Source organism: Eschrichtius robustus, chromosome 3, assembly GCF_028021215.1.
Source record: "Eschrichtius robustus isolate mEscRob2 chromosome 3, mEscRob2.pri, whole genome shotgun sequence".
NCBI classification, from domain to species: Eukaryota; Metazoa; Chordata; class Mammalia; order Artiodactyla; family Eschrichtiidae; genus Eschrichtius; species Eschrichtius robustus.
The window spans coordinates 187,810,985-187,833,883 of record NC_090826.1 but is presented as its reverse complement, the minus strand read 5'-3'; the positions used below and the strand labels follow the sequence as shown (position 1 = coordinate 187,833,883).

General features: G+C 62.8%; 1 protein-coding gene across 3 annotated transcripts; it reads right to left on the bottom strand.

Moving 5' to 3' along the window:
• Positions 1-2,043: 2,043 nt before the first annotated feature.
• On the bottom strand, positions 2,044-22,371 carry INAVA (innate immunity activator). Of its 3 annotated transcripts, XM_068538576.1 has the most exons (10): positions 22,211-22,371; positions 14,461-14,609; positions 13,599-13,723; positions 13,063-13,179; positions 12,280-12,496; positions 7,455-7,508; positions 6,420-6,630; positions 6,080-6,238; positions 3,640-4,252; positions 2,044-2,188 (listed from the first exon to the last, which is right to left on the bottom strand). In XM_068538576.1, exons 1-10 carry the CDS (start codon positions 22,369-22,371, stop codon positions 2,096-2,098), a joined length of 1,899 nt encoding a protein of 632 aa, XP_068394677.1. In that variant the 3' UTR covers positions 2,044-2,095. The 3 variants fall into 3 exon arrangements, with proteins under 3 accessions (XP_068394677.1, XP_068394678.1, XP_068394679.1); XM_068538577.1 differs by lacking the exon at positions 22,211-22,371 and having other exon boundaries at positions 3,697-4,252; positions 14,461-14,530; XM_068538578.1 differs by lacking the exons at positions 12,280-12,496; positions 13,063-13,179; positions 13,599-13,723; positions 14,461-14,609; positions 22,211-22,371 and having other exon boundaries at positions 6,420-6,628; positions 7,455-7,493.
• Between the last annotated feature and the right edge of the window lie 528 nt (positions 22,372-22,899).

Below are 22,899 nucleotides of genomic sequence, written 5' to 3'. Positions count from 1 at the left end.
CGCCTGTCCTGGGCATCGAGGCTCCAGGGGGCGCCACGCTGGGTTCCAGAGCGGCCCCTGCAGGGCAGGCATGGAGGTAGCCCATGCGAGCTGCCCGCCCCGCCCTGTGGTGACCTGGGAAGTAACCCCCCCGACCCGATCCCATCCAGCTTTGCAGAAGAGGGGCTGTTTCTCCCCCCAGAACGGCTCCGCAGAGGCTCAGCCCCTCCCATCACTGAGCACAGTCTCAGGACCCCCAGGGGCTGCCGCGGCCCCGGGTCCTTCTCGGGGAGGGACCCCCAGAGCCCAGCTCCTCGGGCCCCGGGCGTAGGGGGACCAAGGAGCTTCAACTCCTGCTTCCATCCTGCCCGGGGATGCAGAGAGCTTCCCCCCACCCCCCCCACCCCCCGCCAGACGCCCACCCGTACCCCCAGGGACCTGGCCAGACGCTCTGCTCAGGAAATTCAGCACAAAAGAACCTTCCTCACCAGCTCGGCCTCACAAAGACAGACTTTATTGGAGTATCTGGCATGGAAACCCCACCGCTCCAGCCCCGCAGCCGAGGACACAGCCACTTCTCAGGTGCACCAGGCATCACACAGGACCGGTAAGTTAATGCGAAGGACTTGCAGGCGTGGAGGGCGCTGGCCCGAGGAGCCCTGCGCTCCGGGACGACCCGGGGGGGCAGGGGGCAGAGGCTGTGCACGAAGGGCAACGGGCTCAGACGCCAACCACAACGGAACAGTGTCCCAAAGTCAACACGATGGGGCAGGTGGACCCAGAGCCAGGATGCTGCGGGCCGGGAGGAGCACAGAGGTGCAGGCTTCCCCTCAGGCCCCTCCTTGCTCCCGACCCCTCGGCCGGGCCCCCCCCCCCCCCCGCCCCCGCCCCGGGCAGTGGGAGAACTGTGCCTTGTCCGGGTCAGGCCTCAAAGTTCTTAGAGCCTCGAGCTGTCTGTGTAGCCCCCGTCCTACAGACAGAGGGCGCCACGTGGGCAAAATCAGCGCTTGGTGCGTCCAGCCCTCCCGGCCTCGGCTCAGCGGCTCTCTCCCGGGAGCAGGATCCTGATTTCGGGATCTGACCCGGCAGCAAAGGCCCAAGGATGAGATCCGGGGACCACGGACGGTCTTAGCATGGCCAGTTTCCAGGCCTCAAGTCTCAGCACTAGGGTGATTCATTAACACCCTGCAAGGCGGGTGTCCCCACGTCTGTAAAATCAAGGACGTGCCCTCCTTCAAGGAAATCCGGTCTCAGGGCAGAAGCACAGCTGAGTGGGGAGAAGGAGCAATGACACCCCTGGCCCTGGGAACACGCCACAGGGGGCGCCCTTCCAAAAGCACGTGCAATGTACTGGCTTTGAGGATGATGACGAAAAGACATCAGAGGAAGCGGGCTGGTGGCCTGCAAGTCCTCAAGGGCCCAGAGAAGGTGGTCAGCTCCCGGCCAGGGCCTCCTGATGCTCCAGTCTGGAGAGGCCTCCAACCCAAGGCTCCTGGGTCCGGGTCGATGCTGGGAGCCTCAGGACAAGGGCGCACAGAGTGACAGGGGTCCCTACAAGGAAGTCACGGGGTCAGGAAAAGAGCAGGGCCCAGGAAGACAAGACTCTGCCAGGACACACTGACCTTTAACCTAGCTCTCGGTGCGTGCATCACAGAGCACATTATAGAGGGGAGGACTCGCCCCCAGGCCGGGCACCCCTACCAGCCTGAGAGCTGGGAAACGGGGGATGGAGGTGCAGCCCCCAGCAGCAGTGGGGCAGGAGGGCCAGGGCCTGTTCTCTGGGGATGCGTCCCCTACCACACGTCTTGCACACGGAGACAGATGCTGTTAGTCAGAGGCAAGGCCTCGAGTCCGGTAGGCCTGTCTCTGGGGAATAAAGCATTGTCATATTACAGGGATCTTGGGGACAAACCACAAATATAAATCCTTAGGCCAGAGCTTCTGAACAAAAACTGGTAAAAAAAAAAAAAAAAAAAAAAAAAGTCTCAGCTCCAGGTCATCGACCTGCGATGGGGGAGGGGAGCCGAAGAGGGCTTCAAGGGTGGGCGGTCTCAGCCCCAGCCCCGCTGGGAAGCAGTCTCTTCGGCCAGCCGGCCGCGGTGTCCGGAGCCCAGGGTCACACCTGGCTGATGATCTCTCCATTCTCAGGTACAAACACTTGCACGGGGGCCCCCTCAGGCGATCTCCGGAGCACACACACGGTGGGCACCTGCCCGGGCCAGGGGGAAAGGAGAGGTGGGTGAGCAAAGCAGGTAGAGACATCAGGACAGCAAGCCCGGCCACACCATCCTTGTCCCTTAAGGACGCTGACCAGGGGCAGCACTGGCCCAGCCACTCAGCCCTTGCCTCCCCAGCAGGCTCTCTGTGCCCTTGTCCATTTCCACTCCAGCTTTCTTTGGGGTGTGACAGGCACCCTGACCTTTGCTCCACCCCCCCCAACCCCAGCTCACTTCTCATCACCCTCCCCGTCTGGCAGGTTGGGATGGGCTGGGCCCGGGCCAAGGACAGGTCCAAGCTCGCAGGCATGGAAAGGCACGTCAGTTGGAGGGTGAGGCCTGGGACTGCGGCCAGGGTGCTGCCAGGCCCAGGATGCCAGCTGCAGCCCAGAGAACCGGGGGTGGGGGAGGGAGGTGCAGCTGGGCCCTGCCAGAATCTTGGATCTCAAAGAAGCAGCCTGTTGGGGACTTCTGGAGCACACCCGCTGCAGAGCCCTCCGTACCAGGGAGCAAGAATAAAGAAAGGCTCACTCAGCACTTCCCTGGTGGTCCAGTGGTTAAGACTCGGTGCTCCCAACGCAGGGGGCGTGGGTCCGATCCCTGGTCGGGAAACTAAGATCCCACATGCCACGCAGCCAAAAAAAAAAAAAAAAAAAAAGCTCATGCACAGCCCCACCTCCTCCAGAAAGGAAAAACTGGGCACAGAAATCAGGGTGGCCATGCTACCTCATGTTGGGGCGCTCCACCTATATGCTGCCCACCAACTCGGTCCCTGACCTCGGGGGCCCCAGGTGATAGTAACACCACATATTAGTACTTACTATGCATTGCTCTAATCATCTCACACATATTAACTCATTTAAAGTTCTTACTGCCCCTCTGTGATGGGTCCTTTAAGACTCCCATTTTACAGAGAGAGTGACAGAGGATCAGAGGAGTTAATAAACCTGCCCAACGCTGGCAGGGCTGAGACTCGAACCGGGGCCTGCGCACTTAACCATCAGTCACCCTGCTTCTCAGCTGGGTGGCGGGAGGAGAGTGGGGGGCGGGAGCTGGCTGACAGGGAGTCACAGGTTCTGGCTCCTGCAAACACACTGCCAGTCTCTCCCTCCGTCCTGGGCGCTCAAGTCGGGAGATTGGGGGGTGATGTGGATTGGCCTTATGGTTACAAATAGAGGCCTGTTTTGTTGATCATCGATGGAGCCATTAGGAAAAAAGGTCTTAGGTGTCTGGGAGGGTCACCTCCACTGGCGCACGTGGACACGCGCTCTAGACGTGCAGGCGAACTTAGGATGCCCCCAGGGGAGTCTTCCTGGGGGCCTTCCAGAGCCGCGAGGAAATGCTCTGGGGCCTATTCCTCCGAGCTGAAAGCCGCCCGGCCACCGGACTGCAGGCTCTGCGGCTGCGCCCCGCCGCCCGATCACGGGACCTGGGAGGGCCATACCCGTGCGCGTACCTGCGCGCGCGCGAAGCTCTCGGCGCCAGGCGGCAGGCTGCGCACGCGGAAAGCCCCCTGGCGGTCCAGCGAGTGGGGGCGCGAGCTCCGGAGCCGGGCCCGCTCGTGCCACGACTTGAGCTCCTCAGACACGGCTGCCTTGCTGAGCCCGCGGCCCGCGGGGCTGTCGCGCAGCGAGGGCGTCCGGGCCACGCGGCCGTGGGCGGGCAGTGGGCGCTGCCAGTGCGGGGCGGCTGCGTCCTCGCCGCGGCCCGGGCCCCACTCGCCCCACTGGCCGGGCGGCGGGCGGCCCTCGGCCAGCACCAGGTAGCGCGCGGCCCTCAGGCAGGCGGGGGGCGGCCGGAGTCGGGGGCCGCGGGGCACGCGCGGGCGGGGCGGCGCGGGCGGGGACAGGGGCCGCAGGAAGGAGATGTCGGGGCTGCTGCTGCCGGGCGGCGTCGGGTGCGACAGGCTGGAGGCGTCGGAGCCGCTGTCCTCGGAGCACGAGTGGCAGGCGGGGCACGGCACGGGCGCGGGTGCGGTCACCGTGTAGTAAGTGGGGCGGCGCCGCGGGAGGGCGCTGCGACCCCTGCCGTCGGGGCCCGCGCGTAAGGGGTCGGTCCTATGGAGAGAAGAGGAGGCGCTGAGCCAGCCCTGCCTGCGCAGCGGGGAAGGCATCGCGCGTGCGCGGCCTCGGCCACGCCTCCCCACATGCCCACAGCCTCCTGGCCCGGCGCGTGCTACACGCCCCTCCTGCACTCCACACCACTGCTCCACTGCACGCTGGGGTTTGGGTCACGGAGGCCACAGCTGCTTCCTGCTCTCAGCCATCTCAGGTGCGAGGTGTCCAGTGGCATTTCATCCACACAATCTGAACGGGCGGACACCGTCAAGCATCCGAGGTGAAGGTGTGAAGCTGGCGTGTGGCCCCGAGGGACGACCACATGAAGGGAGGAGAGGGCGGGCCCCTGCTACAGCCAAGGGCAGAGGCCTCAGGAGAAACCGCCCTGGGGCACCTGCATCCTGGACTTGCCGCCTCCAGACTGGGAGGCGGTGGTTTGTGCCCAGCTGCGCTGCTCTGTACAGCAGCCCCAGCCGACTAGGACAGGGCGGCCACATGCAGCTGGCCCTCCCCAGGGCACCAGCTCCGGACAGCCAGCGGGGCTGGAATCCAGCCTCCCTCTGCCAGCACCCCGGGGGCAGGCCTGTCCGTCCAGAGGGGGCGCCTTTCACTAATCTGCACAAAGGCCCTGTGTGTAAAAAGGCCCCCCAGTATGTAAACTATAAAATGCATTGCTGGACTCCAGCCCAGCGCTGCCCAGAAGCAAAGTTAACCTGACGGAAGAACCCAGCAATGTCCTGAGGGTACCCTGGGCTGTCGGACGGTGTGGCCGACACTGCCTGTCATAACTCGGTCACTGAAACGAGCACCAAACAGCAGGGAACTTGGAAAGGAGCATTTAGTGGATTCTCATTATTCATGGGTTCTGTATTTGCAAATTCACCTACTGCTCAAATTGATTTGTAACCTCAAAATCAACACTCCTGGCACTTTCGTGGTCACGTGTGGACACACGCAGGGTGGTGAAAATTCTGAGTTGCCCAGCAGGCTTTCCCAGCTGAGGCTCTGAGTTCTGGGTTCAGCTCTCATACTATTCCCACAGTCTATTTAGTACCATGCTTTTCATATTTTTGTGCGTTTTGTTGGTGATTTCAGTGTTTAAAATGGCCCCAAAGCTGGTGCTGCAGGACTGTCTGGTGTCCTGAGCTCAAGGAAGCTGGGACGTAATTTACGGAGAAAATACGTGTTAGATGAGCTTCATTCAGGCGTGAGATCTAGGGCTGTTGGCCCTGAGTTCAATGTTAATGAGTCGATGGTACGTATTAGATAAGGTGTGTTTAAACAGAAACCCCATAAAACAAGGTTATGTATTGATCCGTTTACAGACACATTGTGACCAGAAGCTGTAACCCTGTGTGTCCCTGGGAGCAGTGGTTCAGCGTTTGCACTCACCTCACAGGACATAACTACCCAAGTAATGAGAATCAACTATATGTCAGTTGAAAACGTGACCCGTCCATCGTCAAGAGACCAATAATAAAACCATCACAGACAACTACAAAAGTATCTTCTAAGATACGCTCCTGCTCCCGCAGGAGAGTCTGCAGGGACGGGGAGAAAAGTGGAATCCGGTCGTGCAAAGAGACAAAACCGGAGTCTTTGGAAGAAAACACCTTGCTTCACAAGTGACTCGCCCTTGGCTTTGCTGGTTGGGGCGCAGCCTCTGTTGAGAGGTGCGTAAGAAAAGATCCCAAGGAGAAGCCACTGCACAAGCCATGTGTCACCCACGGGTGTCCCACATAATCCTGGAAGCCACCACCCTCCGAACGTAAATTCTCGACGGTGGGTCTCGCCCCCTGCATCACTGGGGGGTGGCCTGTCTCTTACCTCAGGGGCTGTGACTGGCCCCTCCTGCCCTGCATCTCAGGGGTGGCCGGGGCACTGGTGCGGCCCTGCCGCTGCCCAGGAACGTTGCGGACGGCGACCACGTAGCAGGAGGCAGGGCTGGAGGCGCTGGGCCCATCTTGCGGGGTGCTGGCCGGGCTGCTGGAGATTGGAGGGATTGGAGACAGGTCAGCAGCGGGAATGCCTCCATCCAGGGGCTCCGGTGTGCGGAGGGATGGACTCACGCCTCCCACCGTCACACGCAGGATGGGGGTCTCCTGCACTGTGCCCCGCCCCTGCCCAGATCCCACCTGCTCCTGGCCCTCCCTTCCCCCCGCCTGACCTGGACTCGCTTCCGGGCTCGGAAGACTTCCTGGGCTTCTCGTAGGGGTGGTCCAGGCTTGTCTCCTTCCAGGGGCTGTTCTGGATGGGGGCCCGCTCCAGGCCCCCCGTGTCAAGGCCTGCTGGCTGCAGCCCCTCGAGGCTTTGGGGCGGGAGAGGCCGGGAAGGCGCATCTGGGGACTCTGGGGGAGGTTTTGGCACTTGAGATGCCTCTGCAGGTAAAGGAAACCCAGGAGGGCAGTGGTGGGGGAACCATCCCAACTAGAACCTCCGTGGCCTGCGCCTGGCTCGCCCTCCCGTGGCTGCTGGTCCGGCTGTGCCAGGCCATGGCTCTGGGCCCAGATGCTTCTAAACACTCTCTTCTCCTTTCAGACTTACTCCTTACAGCTCCATTTTACACCTGCCTCCTACAGGAAGCCTTCCCAGATTGACTCTCTTGGCTCACATGACTCCCCTTTCTAACCTTTGCTCCTGATGCCATGTCTGCAGCTAACCTCCTGTTTCCCTATTTTTCCTCTCACGCTGTGCCCACGTGTGCTGTTTCCTTACTGGCCTGGGCCCTCCCCTGGGCAGGACCTCACCACCCTCTTGGTCCACCTTGACCCCTCAGCATCGTTAGGGTTTGTCACCAGGGTTCTCAGTCTGCGGACTTGTGTTTTCTCCCTGAGTGCTACCCTCTTTTCACAAAGGGCAATGACCGTGGCCCAATGGCTGAGGCTCTGACGGGTGCGTATTGAAGTAAAGGCTAAGTCCCAGGCAAAGGCAGGGAGGCCCAGGGCCCAAGCCTCTGCTGGAATTCGCCTTCCCCTCCCGGTCACAATGACTGAGCACCCAGACCGGCAAAGGGTCAGCACCATCCCCACTGTCACCCATGCACAGGGCACACAGGCATCAGTGTCCCGGCGGAGCAGACGCTGAGCCCAGCCCGGCTCCCGCCTCCTTTAGCTCGCTGAGAACTCACAGTAAACGCCGCCCAAGCCCTGAGTTCTCGTGGAGGAGCCCAGCGCTCACAACAGCCCCTAAACCGCCCTCTCACCTTCCTCACGGAGCAGCCCGTCCAACAGGGAGCTGTCATCTGAGGCGCCGAGCTCTGGGGAGGCCAAAGGAGAGAGGAGGAGGTGAGGAAATGCCCCCGCAGACCTGGGGCATCAGCAGAGCTGAGCAGCCCAGGCCTGCCCCGCCCCTTTCCTGATAGCACCCCTTATCAGGAGATACCAGCCGTGTGTTCAGTACTGTGCTAGGTGTGAATTTATCACTTGGAAGGAGAAAGTAAAAATCAGTAAACAGTAGTGAGGAGACAGGAAACTCCATTTTAATCCTGGCTCTGCCATAAGCTTTGTAAACATGAATGAGCCATTTCAATACTCTGGGCCTCTGGTTGCCTGTCTATTAAAAAAAAAAAAAAGCCAGGCCTTCCTCTGGCAGGGTTTCCAGGCAGTGGAGGGGAAGGCAAAGAGTCATTTTGGAAGGCCCCTGGGGTAAAGAGATTTCTGCTAACTTCTGTATAGTCTTCTGATACCATAACTACAACTCAGCTCAAGCACCCCAAATCTGAGAACCCCTGCATTAGCAGCAGCAAGAGCAGTGAGAGTGGGAGTTGCAGCTCTGGGGTCGTGGGGTCTCACAATGCAAGTGAGAGTCTGGCCGTCTGGGTCAGGAAGGTCCTTCCCTGGTGACAGGACAGCCACCTGAGGACATGGAGGGTGGCCCTTCCTCATGGGCAGCAGCAGTCTGCACCGGAACCCAGGAAATCAGAGGACTCAAATTTGCCCTTGTCCTTAAAACACTGAAACTTCAGATGCTCGGTCTACACCTAACATGACCCGGATGGAACTCACAAAGCATTTTCAACTACATTTGAGAACACGGATGAGGGCAAACTGACAACAGCTAATTATTTCTCTTGGGCTTTTCTAAGTGCCTTATAATACATGAATTCACGTGCTCCTCGTAACAACCCTGTAAGGTAAGATTACCATCTCCATGTAGCAGCTCAGGACACAGAGGCTTGGAGGAGCTGATAACATAGCTTAGGGTCAAACCGCCGGAAGGTGGTTGAGTCAGATTCACACCCAGACAGTCTGACCAGAGTCTGGCTGTTCACCACCACCAGTTATGGGCTCTCCTGTTAGCCGACCTTTCATGCAGGGGTCATTAACCAGAAACTTCTAAGAAAAGTAGATTCAGATTCCAGCCATCTGAAAATCCTCTATAACAGGGATTGGCTGGTGGCAGGCCTGTGGGACAAATCCAGTTAACTGGCTGCTTTTTTTTTTTTTTTTTTTTTGGCCGCACCGCGAGGCATGCGGGATCTTAGTTCCCTGACCCGTGCCCCCTGCAGTGGAAGCACGGAGTCTTAACCACTGGACCACCCGCGAAGTCCCTTTTAAAATTATTTTTTTTTCTGGCTGCTTTTATAAATAAAGTTGTATTGAAACACAACTATGGGTTTGTTTACGTAATGTCTGGCTGCTTTCATTATATGATGGCCAAGCTGAGTAGTAATGACTGAGACCACATGGCCCACGAGCCTAAGACATTTACTCCCTGGACCTTTACAGAAGTTGGTCAACGTTTTCTCCTCAATTTAAATGAAACAGAACCTTTACACAGAGCAGTGTGTAAACGGTGCAGGGTCAGCTGCCCACGGAGCAGCCTGGGCTTCGCTCAGCTCACACCAGCCTGTGCTTTAGGGTTCAGCTGGGGAGACATCCTCTTATCTAATCCTGGTTCCCAGCCTCTGATCTTTTACAAAAACCTGGGGAACCGAGATGTTTATTTTTCACAAATGTCAACTTGAAGAAATTGTGGGACTGTTGCTGTCACGGTCCAGGGATGCCGGCGTCGGGGGCTGGGTATAGTCATGTGTTTTGGGTTTGAATTTATGGTCTGGGAAGACAGCCATCACCCCCCGCTGTTTAATCACAGGTGGTTCATGAGGGCTGCTCGCTGTCTTGGCCACACGCTGCCGCACAGCCCTGCTGAACTGCGCCCGGCCCTCGGCCCAGCAGCGGCAGGAGGACACCCCAGGCAGAGGCCATACTCACAAACGCTGGGCATCCTCAAAGGCTGCACCATCCAGTGCAGCAGCCGCTAGCTGCATGTGGCTATTTTAAATTAAATTAAATTACAATTTTAGTTCCTCAGCCACACGGGTCATAATCCAAGTGCTCAGCAGTCCCATGCAGTGAGTGCCTGCCATATTGGACAGCACAGATCTGGAACGTTTCATCATGGAAGAACTTCTACCAGCGTTGCCAACGCGGGTGCTGCTAATCAACAAATGCGTCCTGAGCACCTGTTACATCAGCTCGGTGCTGGGGGGCATTTCTCATCAGGCTCCCTGTGGTCAATTAGTCCCACAGCTGACCGCTCCCTGCCACCTGCAGAGGACCAGCTAATGACTGTCACCTGGTATAATTAGGTTCCAAACTGAGTAACCTGCGTGTGGAGACCAAGAGGGTGGGTGGATTTTTCTAACATTTTTTTGGTTAGTTTGCTTTTTTTTTTTCCTCTTTAATTCAAAACACCTTCCAGCTACTAATTATTTTTTCATACATCTTTATTGCTAGTTAATTATTAATCCCTCTCTACTTCCTGCTCTCAGGGCGAGCCCAGCTGGCCAGATGAGCCAAGAGCAGGAAGTACCTGTCTAGAACCACCTCCTCCTGGGCTCCCAGGAGAAGACATTGCAACCCAGGACCTCAGACCTCATCGACACAGGACACTAGACCCAGGACCTCGGGCCTCGTCGACACAGGACATCAGACCCAGGACCTCGGGCCTCGTCGACACAGGACATCAGACCCAGGACCTCGCCTGGTCAGGACAGGACATTAGACCCAGGACCCCGGCCTGGTCAGGACAGGGCTGCAGGTGGAGAGCAAGCCTGCCTCTCTGATCAGGAGGGTGGAAGCAGTTGCATGGCCAGGCCCCGTCCCCACAGCTCTATTTCCGCTGGACTGAGTGCCCCCTCCCAGGGATGGTTGGCCGGGCCCCTTCCCCACAGCTCTATGTCCCCTGGACTGAGTGCCCCCTCCCGGGATGGTTGGCCGGGCCCCTTCCCCGCAGCTCTATGTCCGCTGGACTGAGCGCCCCCTCCCGGGACGGCTGGCCGGGCCCCTTCCCCGCAGCTCTATGTCCGCTGGACTGAGCGCCCCCTCCCGGGACGGCTGGCCGGGCCCCTTCCCCGCAGCTCTGTGTCCCCTGCACTGAGCGCCCCCTCCCGGGACGGCTGGCCGGGCCCCTTCCCCGCAGCTCTGTGTCCGCTGGACTGAGCGCCCCCTCCCGGGACGGCTGGCCGGGCCCCTTCCCCGCAGCTCTATGTCCGCTGGACTGAGCGCCCCCTCCCGGGACGGCTGGCCGGGCCCCTTCCCCGCAGCTCTATGTCCGCTGCACTGAGCGCCCCCTCCCGGGGAGGCTGGCCGGGCCCCAGGCGTGTCCTGACCTGCTCCCCACCCCCAACGAGCAGCATCATCGTCGCAACGCTGGCAGCAGAGCCACAGCCCTGCACCGTCCACCACCCCACACCGCAGGCCTGTGGTCAGAGGAGCCCACAGGGCGGGGTGAGGCCAGACGGGACACAGGAGGGGCTGAGACACACAGACGGGGCCCAGCCCCCCGGCCCCCTGCCACCAGGACGGCAGCGAGCCCTCAGGGGCTTCCGTGCCCAAGTCAGCAGCTGCCTTTCAAGGGGAGGTTGCATCCTGGGCCCTGTCAGGAACGGAGGGAGGACGGAGGCCCCTCTCCACCAGAGCCGGTCGGCCAGGGGGTCGGCCGTCCTGCCTGGGTCTCCCCGTCGCCCGGGGTTACTGGGTCAGCTGTCGCGTGGAGGCCTCTCCTCCCTCGTCCTCCACTCCTGGCTGCCGGGGGGGACCTGGGAGGCGTCTGGACTCACCCTAAATTAGAGGCCACGTGCCCAACCGGGGCAGGAGGTGGCCTTGGCACAAAGCTGACCTGAGGGGCAGGGGTGGGAGCTGGGGAGCCCAGGTGGAGGCCCCAAATCCAGTTCAGCCCAACTCCCTGCGCCAGCTCCCTCACATGCACGGGAGGCCTGGGACCCAGGAGAGGTCTGGGGGAGGGCGAGCCCAATGCCCTGGGGCCGGAACGGACGGGAGGCCTCCAAGGACTGACCTGACAAGTTGGGCTCAGGTCAGGAGAAAGAAAAAGCCACACGCAAGGGCCCAGAACCACTTGCTGGAAGAGGAACCGGCCTGGACGCATGATGTCCACTGATGCCTGGGCCTGGACGCATGATGTCCACTGATGCCTGGGCCTGGACGCATGATGTCCACTGATGCCTGGGCCTGGACGCATGATGTCCACTGATGCCGGGGCCTGGACGACTCGCTAGGTGCTGCACAGTCAGCGGGTGCTGGCCCCCGGGCTCAGGGACTAGACTAAGAGGCCCAGTAGCTAGAGAACAGAGCGCGGGGGCCCCAGTCCTGACGGGGCGGCTCTAGATACTTCAGGGACGGTGGGTGTGCACTTCCACCAGAGCAGCCACGGGCAGCCACGGGCCCTGCAGCAGCGCAGCGAGCAGATATGCACAGAATGCGGGCCCTCGGCCGTGCTCACGGCACCACCCGCCCTGTGGGCCTGGGATCAGGAGGGCTGGACAAGCCCTCGAGATAAGCCGAGGTCAGCCTGGGGATGCCTCCTGTCCAGGAGGTCTCCTGGAGGGCGTGGATTTCGAGGGAGGAGTGGCTTGTTTTCTAAGGAAATGGGGAGGGTCTCAGGGGAGGGCGATGGCTGGGCTGAGGCTTGTGGGGTTGCCACGGGTCAGGATGGGGTGGGGCGGACCGGGGAAGCAGGTTTCCCCCCCGACGGGACAGATGGGTCTGGGACCGGCCGCTGCTCACCTGGGCCTGGGGCCAGGGCGGGAGGGGCCCCGCTGCCTTGCTGCCACTCCCCCAGGCAGCGCTGCAGCTCCCGCAGCTTCGTCTCCTCCTGCTGCACCGCGTGCTTCCGCTGCCGGCGCGCCTGGCGGCCCAGGTTCCCCTCCCGGCACAGGCGCCGCGCCGCCTCGGCGATCTGCAGCTGCAGGGCCAGCTCCCGCTCCAGGCTGCTCAGTGGGTCCTGGGGGAGGGTGCAGTGAGCGACACCGGAACGGCCCAGCAGACGGCAGCGTCCAGGGCCCAGGCCCCCGAGCAGCCGGCCCGGGTCCCACCCAGCAGCCTGACCCCGAGCCAGGCGGGGAGGGACTGAGGTGGACGCTTCCCTCCCACCCCAAAGGGCTGGGCAGACGAGCCACCCGTCACACCACGGGGAGGGACCCGAGGGCCCAAGCCACCCCACGGCCCTCCTCCCGTGCTGAGAAAGGGAGGACGGCCCCAGGAGCCAGAGCGGCCCGTCCGCACAGGCCACTGCCTCTCCGGGCCGGCTGCGCTCTTGGCTGGCCTTCTGCCCACAGGGGACTGAACCCCATGTCCTCCCTTGAGGTCCCAGCCCTCCTGGTTCTGGCGCCGGCACGGCTTCCCTGAGGCCACGTGGGCTACACGTTGGCGGGTGCCCCTCATCCACGCGGAGCCAAGAGGCCCGAGCTGCGTGATGCTAGAGCAGAGACCCCTGCAGAGGGGAGGCAAGGCCTGGGGACCACAGCCGCCAGCCTCGGGGAGCAGGGGCGGCGCCCTGCAGCGCCTCACCTCTCTGTGCAAGGCCCACTCGTCCAGTTTGTAAGCGGCTCCGATCCTGCGGCGGACTTTGGGGGCCTTCTCCCCCGGTCTGAAGGGGTACTCTGCGGGCAAGATGCCCGTCAGCTCCTGCGGGGGAAGCGAGGTCATGCCAGGGCGCTCTCCACGCACCCAGCCCTTGGCCAAGCAGGAAGAGTCCGTCCGGCGGGCCCTGGGTGACCTGTGCCCGCCCTTCCCCAGAGGCCCCTGCCCACCTCCGCGCGTCCCAGCGTCCAGGGCTGTCCATCGTCCGAGGATCTGCCCTGGCCTGGCTACGGTCCCCCCAGGCGCCTCCATCCACTCGGTCCCCTGCAGCCCCTCCTCTGCCCGGCCCCATGCCTGGGCCCTGCCGGGGAGAGCTGTCCCCTCGCTGTGCCATCCGGTGCCCCGTCTGACCCCCAGCACTCTCTCAGGACTGGGGCTCCCACTCCTCGGCACCGACAGCCCAGCACGCGGCTCCGGCGCCTGGGGTTAACCCCGCGCTCGTGCGCGGCGGGGCCCAGCCTCACCGCTTCCCGCAGGCAGAGCCGCCTTAGCTCCTGCAGGCAGGCCTCCAGCCGCTCCTCCAGGGCTCTCTGCTGCTTGCGCACCGCGTGGGTCAGCTCCTTCACGGGGGCCACCGGGCTGTCGGGGCCTGCGGCGGGGCAGGGGCGCGCTCAGGGGAGCCTGTCCCGGGCGCTGCTGAACGCCCCCTGGGCTGACGGCGCACACGCGCTCAGACGGCCTCACGCCCGCCCAGGCTGCGGGCCGGCTGCCACAGCGGGCCGAGTCACACCCGAGAGACGGCATGTCCCCCGGCGGCCCGACGGCACCGTTAAGGCTCGGAGGGACCGGCTGCCCCTCGGCCACGTGCGGTGCGGGCAGGCTGTGGTCAGAGCCCGTCCCTTCCCGCCCGTCCCTTCCCAGCCGCCACCCACGGCAGGTGCCGTCTTCCCTGGCTCCTCCTCCTCCTCATCCTCCTCCTCTCTCTCCCGCACTCTCTCTCTCTCACACTCACACACACACACACACACACACACACATACACACACGCCTCTTCTCTCTCTGTCCAAACCAGACCCGACTGGGCCCATCGGCTCGGGCCAACCTGAGCCACGGCTCCTTCACGCGAACCAGGTAAGTTTTCAGCTTCTTAGGAATCATGGGGCCAGAGCTGAACACAGCAGGTAGCTGTTCAGACAGGATCAACACTCCAGGCCAGACCCCCCCACCCACCCAGGGAGGAAAACTCCCAGCCCTCCCAGGGTCTGCACCCCCCTTCCCCGCACAGCGGCCTCCCCACCGCCCCCCCCCTTGGGCCCCTCAGCCTGGCCGGGCCTGGAGCCTGGGACTCGAGGAGTTGGTGGGGTCGGGGGGGCCCGAAGCCCTCACCGGACTGCAGGATGATGCCGCTGTCGGTGTCGCTGACCTCATCCTTGCTCTCCATGGTGGACTTCTGGGAGGAGGGGGCACAGAGGAGGAGGGGCCGACACCCTTCCCAGCCTGGGCCAGGATGTGCAGGTGGCCTGGAGTTTCCCCAGCTTTTAAAAGAACAACAAAAAATGATACATGTAAATCCCCTTGCCTCCAAACAGAGCTGTTGAGTCAGGTGGGTGAGGCCGGGAGATGTGGCGTGAGGCCCATGCTTCCGGGGGAGTGAGTCTGGGATGGGGGTGTCAGTGCTGGGGAGCTGCGGACAGAAGGCTCTGTGGGCCTCTCCAGCGCACCTGCCCTGGGCCCAGGCTGGCCTCCTGCTGCCTCCTTCCTAGAGAGACCTCCAAGCCCAGGGGGTGACAGCAGTGGTGGCCACAGGGACCACGATACTGGGAGAAAGACCATAAGGAGAGGAGCAAAGAGAGAGGATGAAAAGGAGGGGACAAGAAAAAGGTGGGAGGACAAGTCAAGGAGGAAGGGAAGGAGAGGAGGGAGGGGAAGCGTCTGTGCCAGGAGGGAGGCGCGGCTGACGGTCCTCAGCCCGAGACCCATCCCGCTGCCCCCGTGGGTGAGGGCACTGGGCACTCAGGCAGGCCCTGTCCCGAGGCCCACAGCCCAGGCTGCCTGCTGTCTGTCTGCACTAGGCGGTCCACCCGAGGGCAGGTGCCCAAAGCCGTGAGCCAACTCCCGGGCCACCAGCTATGCCTGGGAGGCCCCTCGAAGGGGAGGGGGCCCGGACCCCACACCCCACAGCCGGGAGAGAGGCAGCGCGCACGTGCGTGTGTGTTGGGCGCGTGCTGCCGGGGCTGGAGGGGTGACCAGAGTCGAAGCTGCCCGAAGATGGGAAGGAGACCACGGCCACCCTGCTTGCCCGGGCTGGGCGCACGTGTGCAGCTCAGGTAGAGTTCCAGGTGTGCGTCTGCCAGCAGCAGTCACCCCGGCCGCACCTGCTGGCGCCCCCTCTCTCCTGGCCAAGTCTGCACCCCTGCTCAGGGTCCCAGCTGGCCAGGGCCTGGCAGCAGCTGGCTGGAACCAGGGTGGGGAGTGCGGGCGGGGCCCCAGCAGGCGGCCTGGAAGGAAAGCCCAGCCACCTCTTCCCTGAGTCAGCCATTGAGCAACAGTCCATAAGTCCTTCGGAGGCTCTGTCTGGAGCTTATCCTGCTTCTCCTCAGGGCACCACTGCTGGGCGGGGGAGGTGGGCTCCTCAGCCAGTGGGAGAGAAGGAGGCCTGGGGAAGCTGAGCCCGCAGCCAGGCCCGTGGGGGAGGGACCGCTGACGGCCAGGCCCCAGGAGCACCTCTCTGCCCATGGACAGCTTTACAGACCTACATAAACAACACAGCCTATCAGAGCACCTTGGGCATCAGTTAAAAACCTCGCCCTGAAAACAACAGGTACCTGCACTTTGGAGTTTCAGTTCTCCAAGGAAGTGTAGAGAGTGGAGGGTAGGATTTTTTTTTTTTTTTTTTTAAAGTCTATATGGGGCCTTTGCAAAGATGCCAAGGAGAGAGCCTGGCCACATGTTCTGGGAACCGAGACCAGGGTACTTGGCGTGAGTTAGCTCTGCCTGGTCCACCCTCCCAAACCCTCATCCCTCCTGGAGATGGAGCGGGACAGAGGGCAGGCGGCTCCCCCGCCGCTCGCTGCACAGCCCTGGGCAGCCTGTGGGTCCCCCCAGCAGCCAGGGGCAGGGCCCCGCCAGAGCGAGGAAGCAAGGCCGTCCTAGCACGTCTGCTTGGACGAGGGAGGGGGTGATGTGGGAGGGAAGCCATCAATTACTCACACTTACTAATTAATAATTAACCATTAAGGAGCTGCCTTGGGAAGCTCTGACAACTCAGCCCTGCCTCTCCTGCTCTTGCCTGTTGCAGAGTGAGCAGCAATTGCGGGGACCGAGGGGTGGCCCGGCACAACGGCCCCCTCAGCCCCTTCCTCCCTCTGGCCGGGGTCGGGGGCAGGCCTGCTCCAAGTAGGGCAAGAGAGCACGGACCAGAGGTTGGAAGCCTCAGATTCCAGCCTGGGTCCTGCCATCACCTATGTGATCTTAGGGGAGCTCACCTCACCTCACCTGGCTGGGCCTCCCGTCCTCACAGGCACGGTGAAAACTGCACGGTACCTGGGGCCCTGGCCAGTCCCCATACTGAATCTGGATAGCGCCAGGCTGAGCAGGAAGGACCCACACATGTGCAGCCCACTCGTCTGCCCCTCCGGAGGCGGCCCTCCAGCTTCGGGGACGGACCCTGTCCCAGGGCCCGCAGGCTCCCGTGGGTGTTGAAGGCTTGGCTTTCAGATAAAGGCAGTTCCGGGAACATCCCCGCCCCTCCGCATGGGAATCCCTCCCTGCCCTCCAGACCCGCAGCCCCAGGTGGCAAGCCCCGTCCACCCCTGAGAACAAGCGAACGAAACGCGAACGACGTCCCCAGGAAAAGGCAGAGGAGGACAGAAGGGGAGGAAGGGGAGCGCCGTGCATTTTCCCTCCGGCTGAGCCACTGGGACCCTCTCCCGTCACAAATGTGGCCCCAAAGAGAGGCCCTGGGCCTCCCTCGTCCCGGCCTTCCCCGCTCCCGTGGAAACTGAGGCCTGGGAACTACAGCGCCGGGAACTCATCCAAGCCCGCCAGCACCCCCATCACCCCTGTGCCCTGTGGCTGACGGCCACTGCTGGGCCCCCCACCCCTAGGCCGGCTTGCCCCTCGCCCCAAAGACCCGCTCCAGCTGCCCCGCCCTCACCTGCTTCCAGCTCTTAGTCCAGGAGTCCGGGAAACGCCCCCTGGTCCCAAGTCAGGGGACCGAGGGGCCTGGCATGTCACCTCAGGGTGTCCCAGGCCGCCCTGGGCTCTCTGACCCGGTTCCGCTCCACACCGATGGCCGGTGGCTGTCCCTCCCCTGCTCCCGCCTGTGTCCCTCCCAGGCTGCCCGGCCAGGGGAGCCAGGTTGCTTGTTCCGACTTGAGTCAGAGGGAGGAGCGGGTGAGCAAGCCCTTCCCAGAACAGATCCTGCCGCACAGGCAGCTCGGGCCTCTGCACTTCCGGGGGCCGCGGGGGCGGGAGAAAGGGGCTCCCCTCAGAGGAACCCCAGAAGAAGGCAGCCGGGATCAGGCCTTCACGGCCTCAAGGGCCCCCCCTGCCCTGGGCTGAGCCGCCTGCCCCCCCAGATTCCGGCTCCGCGCAGCGCCCAGAGCGGGCGAAGTTCCCGGCGCGTGGGGAGCACCAGCGAGAAACCTCCACGTTGACAAGGAGGGTCCCTGCTCCCCAGACCCTGAAGCGGGGCCAAGGCCAGATCGGATTAGAAACTCCGGGCCGGGCCGTGACCGCGGCACTCCACGCGGGGCGGCTCTGGGGTCCCAGAGCAGGCCAGGCCGTTCTGATCACAGACATTTCCCTCCAGAATCATCATGGCCGCCACCTCCCTGTTTATCATTTACAACCATCTCTCCACAGGGCCCATGGCGCATTGACCTGGACCCCAGTCCTCTCCCTAGTCCACAGGAGGGCCACTGGGACCCCGGGGTCTAAGCCCACTCCCCAACCACTGGGGGCCAGAGACCAAAATGGAACTTGTTCCCGACAAGAAATGAGCCTCTGGGTCTCCACCCCACTGACCTTCAAGCAAAACCAACAGTTTGGAATTCAGCCTATTTCATTGGGGGAAGCAAGGGGCAAAGACACTGTTACCCATCACCAGGAGGCAGGAAAACAGACAGTGCTGCACAAGAAGGAGACCCCTCAAGGCTTCCCCCAGCACCTCCTTTTCTCACCACGCCCCTCACCCTGGGATCCCAGCACTCACGCATCTCCAGTTGCTCCCCTCCCCCAGCCCCAAGAACACCTCCCCAGCCCCAAGACCACCTCCACAGCCCCCAGTCCCAAGACCACCTCCGTAGCCCCCAGCCCACCTCCCCAGCCCCAAAGACCACCTCCCCAGCCCCAAGCCCACCTCCCCAGCCCCAAGACCACCTCCCCAGCCCTAAAGACCACCTCCCCAGCCCCAAGACCACCTCCCCAGCCCCAAAGACCACCTCCCCAGCCCCCAGCCCCAAGACCACCTCCCCAGCCCCAAAGACCACCTCTCCAGCCCCAAGACCACCTCCCCAGCCCCAAAGACCACCTCCCCAGCCCCAAAGACCACCTCCCCAGCCCCCAGCCCCAAGACCACCTCCCCAGCCCCAAAGACCACCTCCCCAGCCCCCAGCCCCAAGACCACCTCCCCAGCCCCAAGACCACCTCCCCAGCCCCAAAGACCACCTCCCCAGCCCCCAGCCCCAAGACCACCTCCCCAGCCCCAAAGACCACCTCTCCAGCCCCAAGACCACCTCTCCAGCCCCAAGACCACCTCTCCAGCCCCAAGACCACCTCCCCAGCCCCAAAGACCACGTCCCCAGCCCCAAAGACCACCTCCCCAGCCCTAAAGACCACCTCTCCAGCCCCAAGACCACCTCTCCAGCCCCAAGACCACCTCCCCAGCCCCAAAGACCACCTCCCCAGCCCCCAGCCCCACGACCACCTCCCCAGCCCCAAAGACCACCTCTCCAGCCCCAAGACCACCTCTCCAGCCCCAAGACCACCTCCCCAGCCCCAAAGACCACGTCCCCAGCCCCAAAGACCACCTCCCCAGCCCTAAAGACCACCTCTCCAGCCCCAAGACCACCTCTCCAGCCCCAAGACCACCTCTCCAGCCCCAAGACCACCTCCCCAGCCCCAAAGACCACCTCCCCAGCCCCCAGCCCCAAGACCACCTCCCCAGCCCCAAAGACCACCTCTCCAGCCCCAAGACCACCTCTCCAGCCCCAAGACCACCTCTCCAGCCCCAAGACCACCTCCCCAGCCCCAAAGACCACCTCCCCAGCCCCCAGCCCCAAGACCACCTCCCCAGCCCCAAAGACCACCTCTCCAGCCCCAAGACCACCTCTCCAGCCCCAAGACCACCTCCCCAGCCCCAAAGACCACGTCCCCAGCCCCAAAGACCACCTCCCCAGCCCTAAAGACCACCTCTCCAGCCCCAAGACCACCTCTCCAGCCCCAAGACCACCTCCCCAGCCCCAAAGACCACCTCCCCAGCCCCCAGCCCCAAGACCACCTCCCCAGCCCCAAAGACCACCTCTCCAGCCCCAAGACCACCTCTCCAGCCCCAAGACCACCTCTCCAGCCCCAAGACCACCTCCCCAGCCCCAAAGACCACCTCCCCAGCCCCCAGCCCCAAGACCACCTCCCCAGCCCCAAAGACCACCTCTCCAGCCCCAAGACCACCTCTCCAGCCCCAAGACCACCTCCCCAGCCCCAAAGACCACCTCTCCAGCCCCAAGACCACCTCCCTAGCCCCAAAGACCACCTCCCCAGCCCCAAGACCACCTCCCCAGCCCCCAGCCTCAAGACCACCTCCCCAGCCCCAAAGACCACCTCCCCAGCCCCCAGCCCCAAGACCACCTCCCCAGCCCCAAAGACCACCTCTCCAGCCCCAAGACCACCTCTCCAGCCCCAAGACCACCTCCCCAGCCCCAAGACCACCTCCCCAGCCCCAAAGACCACCTCCCCAGCCCCCAGCCCCAAGACCACCTCCCCAGCCCCAAAGACCACCTCTCCAGCCCCAAGACCACCTCTCCAGCCCCAAGACCACCTCCCCAGCCCCAAGACCACCTCCCCAGCCCCAAAGACCACGTCCCCAGCCCCAAAGACCACCTCCCCAGCCCCCAGCCCCAAGACCACCTCCCCAGCCCCAGCCCCCAGGGCAGAGATGACTGAGGAAGTCACCCCCCCAACCATCTTCTGTGGAGCTGTGTCACCAACACAGGCAGCCTCCCCACTGCCCCTGCACACACACCCAGCTCCCCTCACATTCCTGTGCACACCCTCTGTCCAAACAATGTGAGCCCCGAGCCCTCCAGGCTGACTACCGCCTTCTTTCCCCAGGCTGAGGCTGAGGGGCCCCAACAGGGGACAGGCCCCCTGTGCTGGGGGGCCTGCTCTGGGTCTCCCAAAGAGCCCGCAGCCCTTCCCTTCCCCCCCTACAGGTCTGTCACTGTCTTCCCACAACAAACAGAGGAATTGACTCTGACGCTGGCACCCAGCCTCCACCTTGCCCATCCCCCAGCTCCGGGGGGGGGGGGGGGAGGGAGTGATGGAAGTTTCTAGAATCAACTCATAGCGTATTTTTTAATGCATAAAATAAGATGAAGAGAATCACTAAGATAATGGATTATATTAAATACAGTTCTAAAAACAGTAAAACATAGTAATCTATATCTGTTTCTTTACTGACATTAAACAGGATCTAGTAGTGGGCAATTCCGTAGCAATGACGATGGTAAATGATGTTTCATGACCGATGGTAAACCAGGTTTCAAGACAGCTATCACAACTGCACTGTGATATGAAACCCTCTGTGGTGTCTATTAATGGCAAATCACAGGTACTACCAATGGTTTCAAGGCAATGCTAAATGTCAGTAAAGGGTAGTGAAAAATAAACCCTTCCCATCCGAGTACATGACCCTCTGAATGCTATCCACAGATGCTTGGGTGCCCATGGACCCAGTTAAGAAACCCGCCCTCAGGTAACCACCCCCACCTCTGAGCTCAGGGAGAGAAGGACAGAGGACCGACCAGTCTCCGCGTTGACCCTCTGGAATCCTCAAAGACCCCTTGTTCCCTCAAATTCACACGCAGCATTTCCCAGCCCAGCAGGATCTGAGGCTTGGAGTGGGACCAGCCAACCAACTCTCCCAAGAAGCCCAGGGCCATGGATCTCCCTGGCTGCCATGCCCTTCAATTCAAAATATCCAGAGTGGGCCTTCCAGAGGCCTGCTGAGAACGTGGGGTTCAGCACCCTGCTCCCAGCCGGTGCCCCAAACCCCAACTGCACCGCATCATCACCAAGACCACCAGTTGGTGAGGAAGTGGGGTTTCCCCACACACTTGGAATCTGATCGTTGAAAGAAGGGAAAAAATTGCATCTCTGTAGGGTTTTCGTCTCCTAAGGAAAAGTGCTGAATCAGAAAACGCTTGCACCTCCTGCATCCACCCACTCTCCATTATTTTCTTTAAGTTCCTCCTTTAAGTTTCCTGTGATACATGAGATCGGAAGTCAAAGCAAGGGCCCAACCTGACGCCCCAACCAGCACCCAGCAAAGAAGAGTCTCAGGCGCTCCTACAATTTCACTTAAACCATTAAGGAGCCAATGGTCGGCTGCTCGAGCCAAAAGAGTGAAAAGAGAAAGGAGGGAAATATCCCGGGACCCTCCAGGCGAGGGGGGCGGGAGATGGTTCCTTAAACTGTTTTCTTTCCCCTCTCCTCCCTTCCCAGTGGGAAAGGTGCTCGCCTCCAGCGAGCGACTGTGGAGCGGGCTGGGACAGGGGACTCCACGACGGCCTGGAATGCGCCCTGGAATCAGACCTCTAGGCTCTCCTCAAAAAGCCCCTTTGTCCGGTCCACCCTGCTCCCCTCCCCCACCGCGCCCTCCGCGTCCAGGCGGCCCGAGACTCGGCTCCTTTTGTCTGCCTTCCCGGAACCTGCCAGGGGATCCACAGGCGTGGGGAAGGTCGGAGAAGAAAGGTCGAGGAGACGGAAACATGCATTTTCGGTAGGAACTCGGAATTCCCACCCCCCGGCAAATTCCCCCCATTCCCCGCAGGGCCCCCTCCTCTAAGGCGGAAGACTGTGGGTTAGGGGCTCGATCCCCCCGGCTCCCGCGTCGCGCCCCGGCGCTCCCCCTTACCTGTCCCATGGAGATCCCTCGCCGCCCGCCTGCCCCCGCGCCCCCCGCGCGCGCCTCGCAGCCTCAGGACCTGCTCGTCCAGGCCAGCTCTCCTCCCCCCGCGACTCCTCCTGGCCTCCCCTCCCCGGAGGTATTTCATTTAACTTCGGCATTTGCAGCATCCCAAATGTTAAAGATCCCAAGACATCTGTCCCCTGGGGCGTACCAAGGCCCAGAGGAGAGAGGGGAAAGACGCAGGAAGGGACCCGGGATTCCGAGCCGGGAGCCGGGGCGGGGCCGCGCGTCGGGGCGGGGAGGTGCCCGCGGGGGTGGGCGTCCCGCGGGGACCCGGGCGCGGGGCGAGGCCGGCCCCCTCTTCCCGCTTCCGGACGCGCGCGCGGCGGGACCCCCCCCCGCGCCACCAGTTCCCGCGGCCCGGCTGGGGAGGCTCCTCCCGAACCGGGGCCGCCTTCCCTCCGCGCGCTCCGGCCGGCCCGGCGGCTTCCGCGCCTGGAGACCCGGGCTGAGCGGAGGGGGTGCCGCGCCCAGCCCCAGGGGCGCTCCCCGCCCCCCGCGCCCCCCGCCTTGCCGCGGCCCCGCCGCCCCCCGGCGCCCCTGCGGCCCCGGCCGGGCCCCCTCCCGCCGCTGGCGGACCCGGCGGGAGAGGGAGGCGCGCGCTCCGAGGGGGCGCCTCCTGCAGCGTACCGCGA

Excerpts from the sequence above, each read along its gene's own strand:
- INAVA (XM_068538576.1), bottom strand. The coding sequence starts at position 22,371 with ATGCTGCAAATGCCGAAGTTAAATGAAATACCTCCGGGGAGGGGAGGC. Across the intron at positions 13,724-14,460 it reads CGGCATCATCCTGCAGTCCG|GCCCCGACAGCCCGGTGGCC; the intron begins GTGAGGGCTTCG and ends GCCCCGCCGCAG. Across the intron at positions 13,180-13,598 it reads GGCTCTGCCTGCGGGAAGCG|GAGCTGACGGGCATCTTGCC; the intron begins GTGAGGCTGGGC and ends CTTCCCCCGCAG.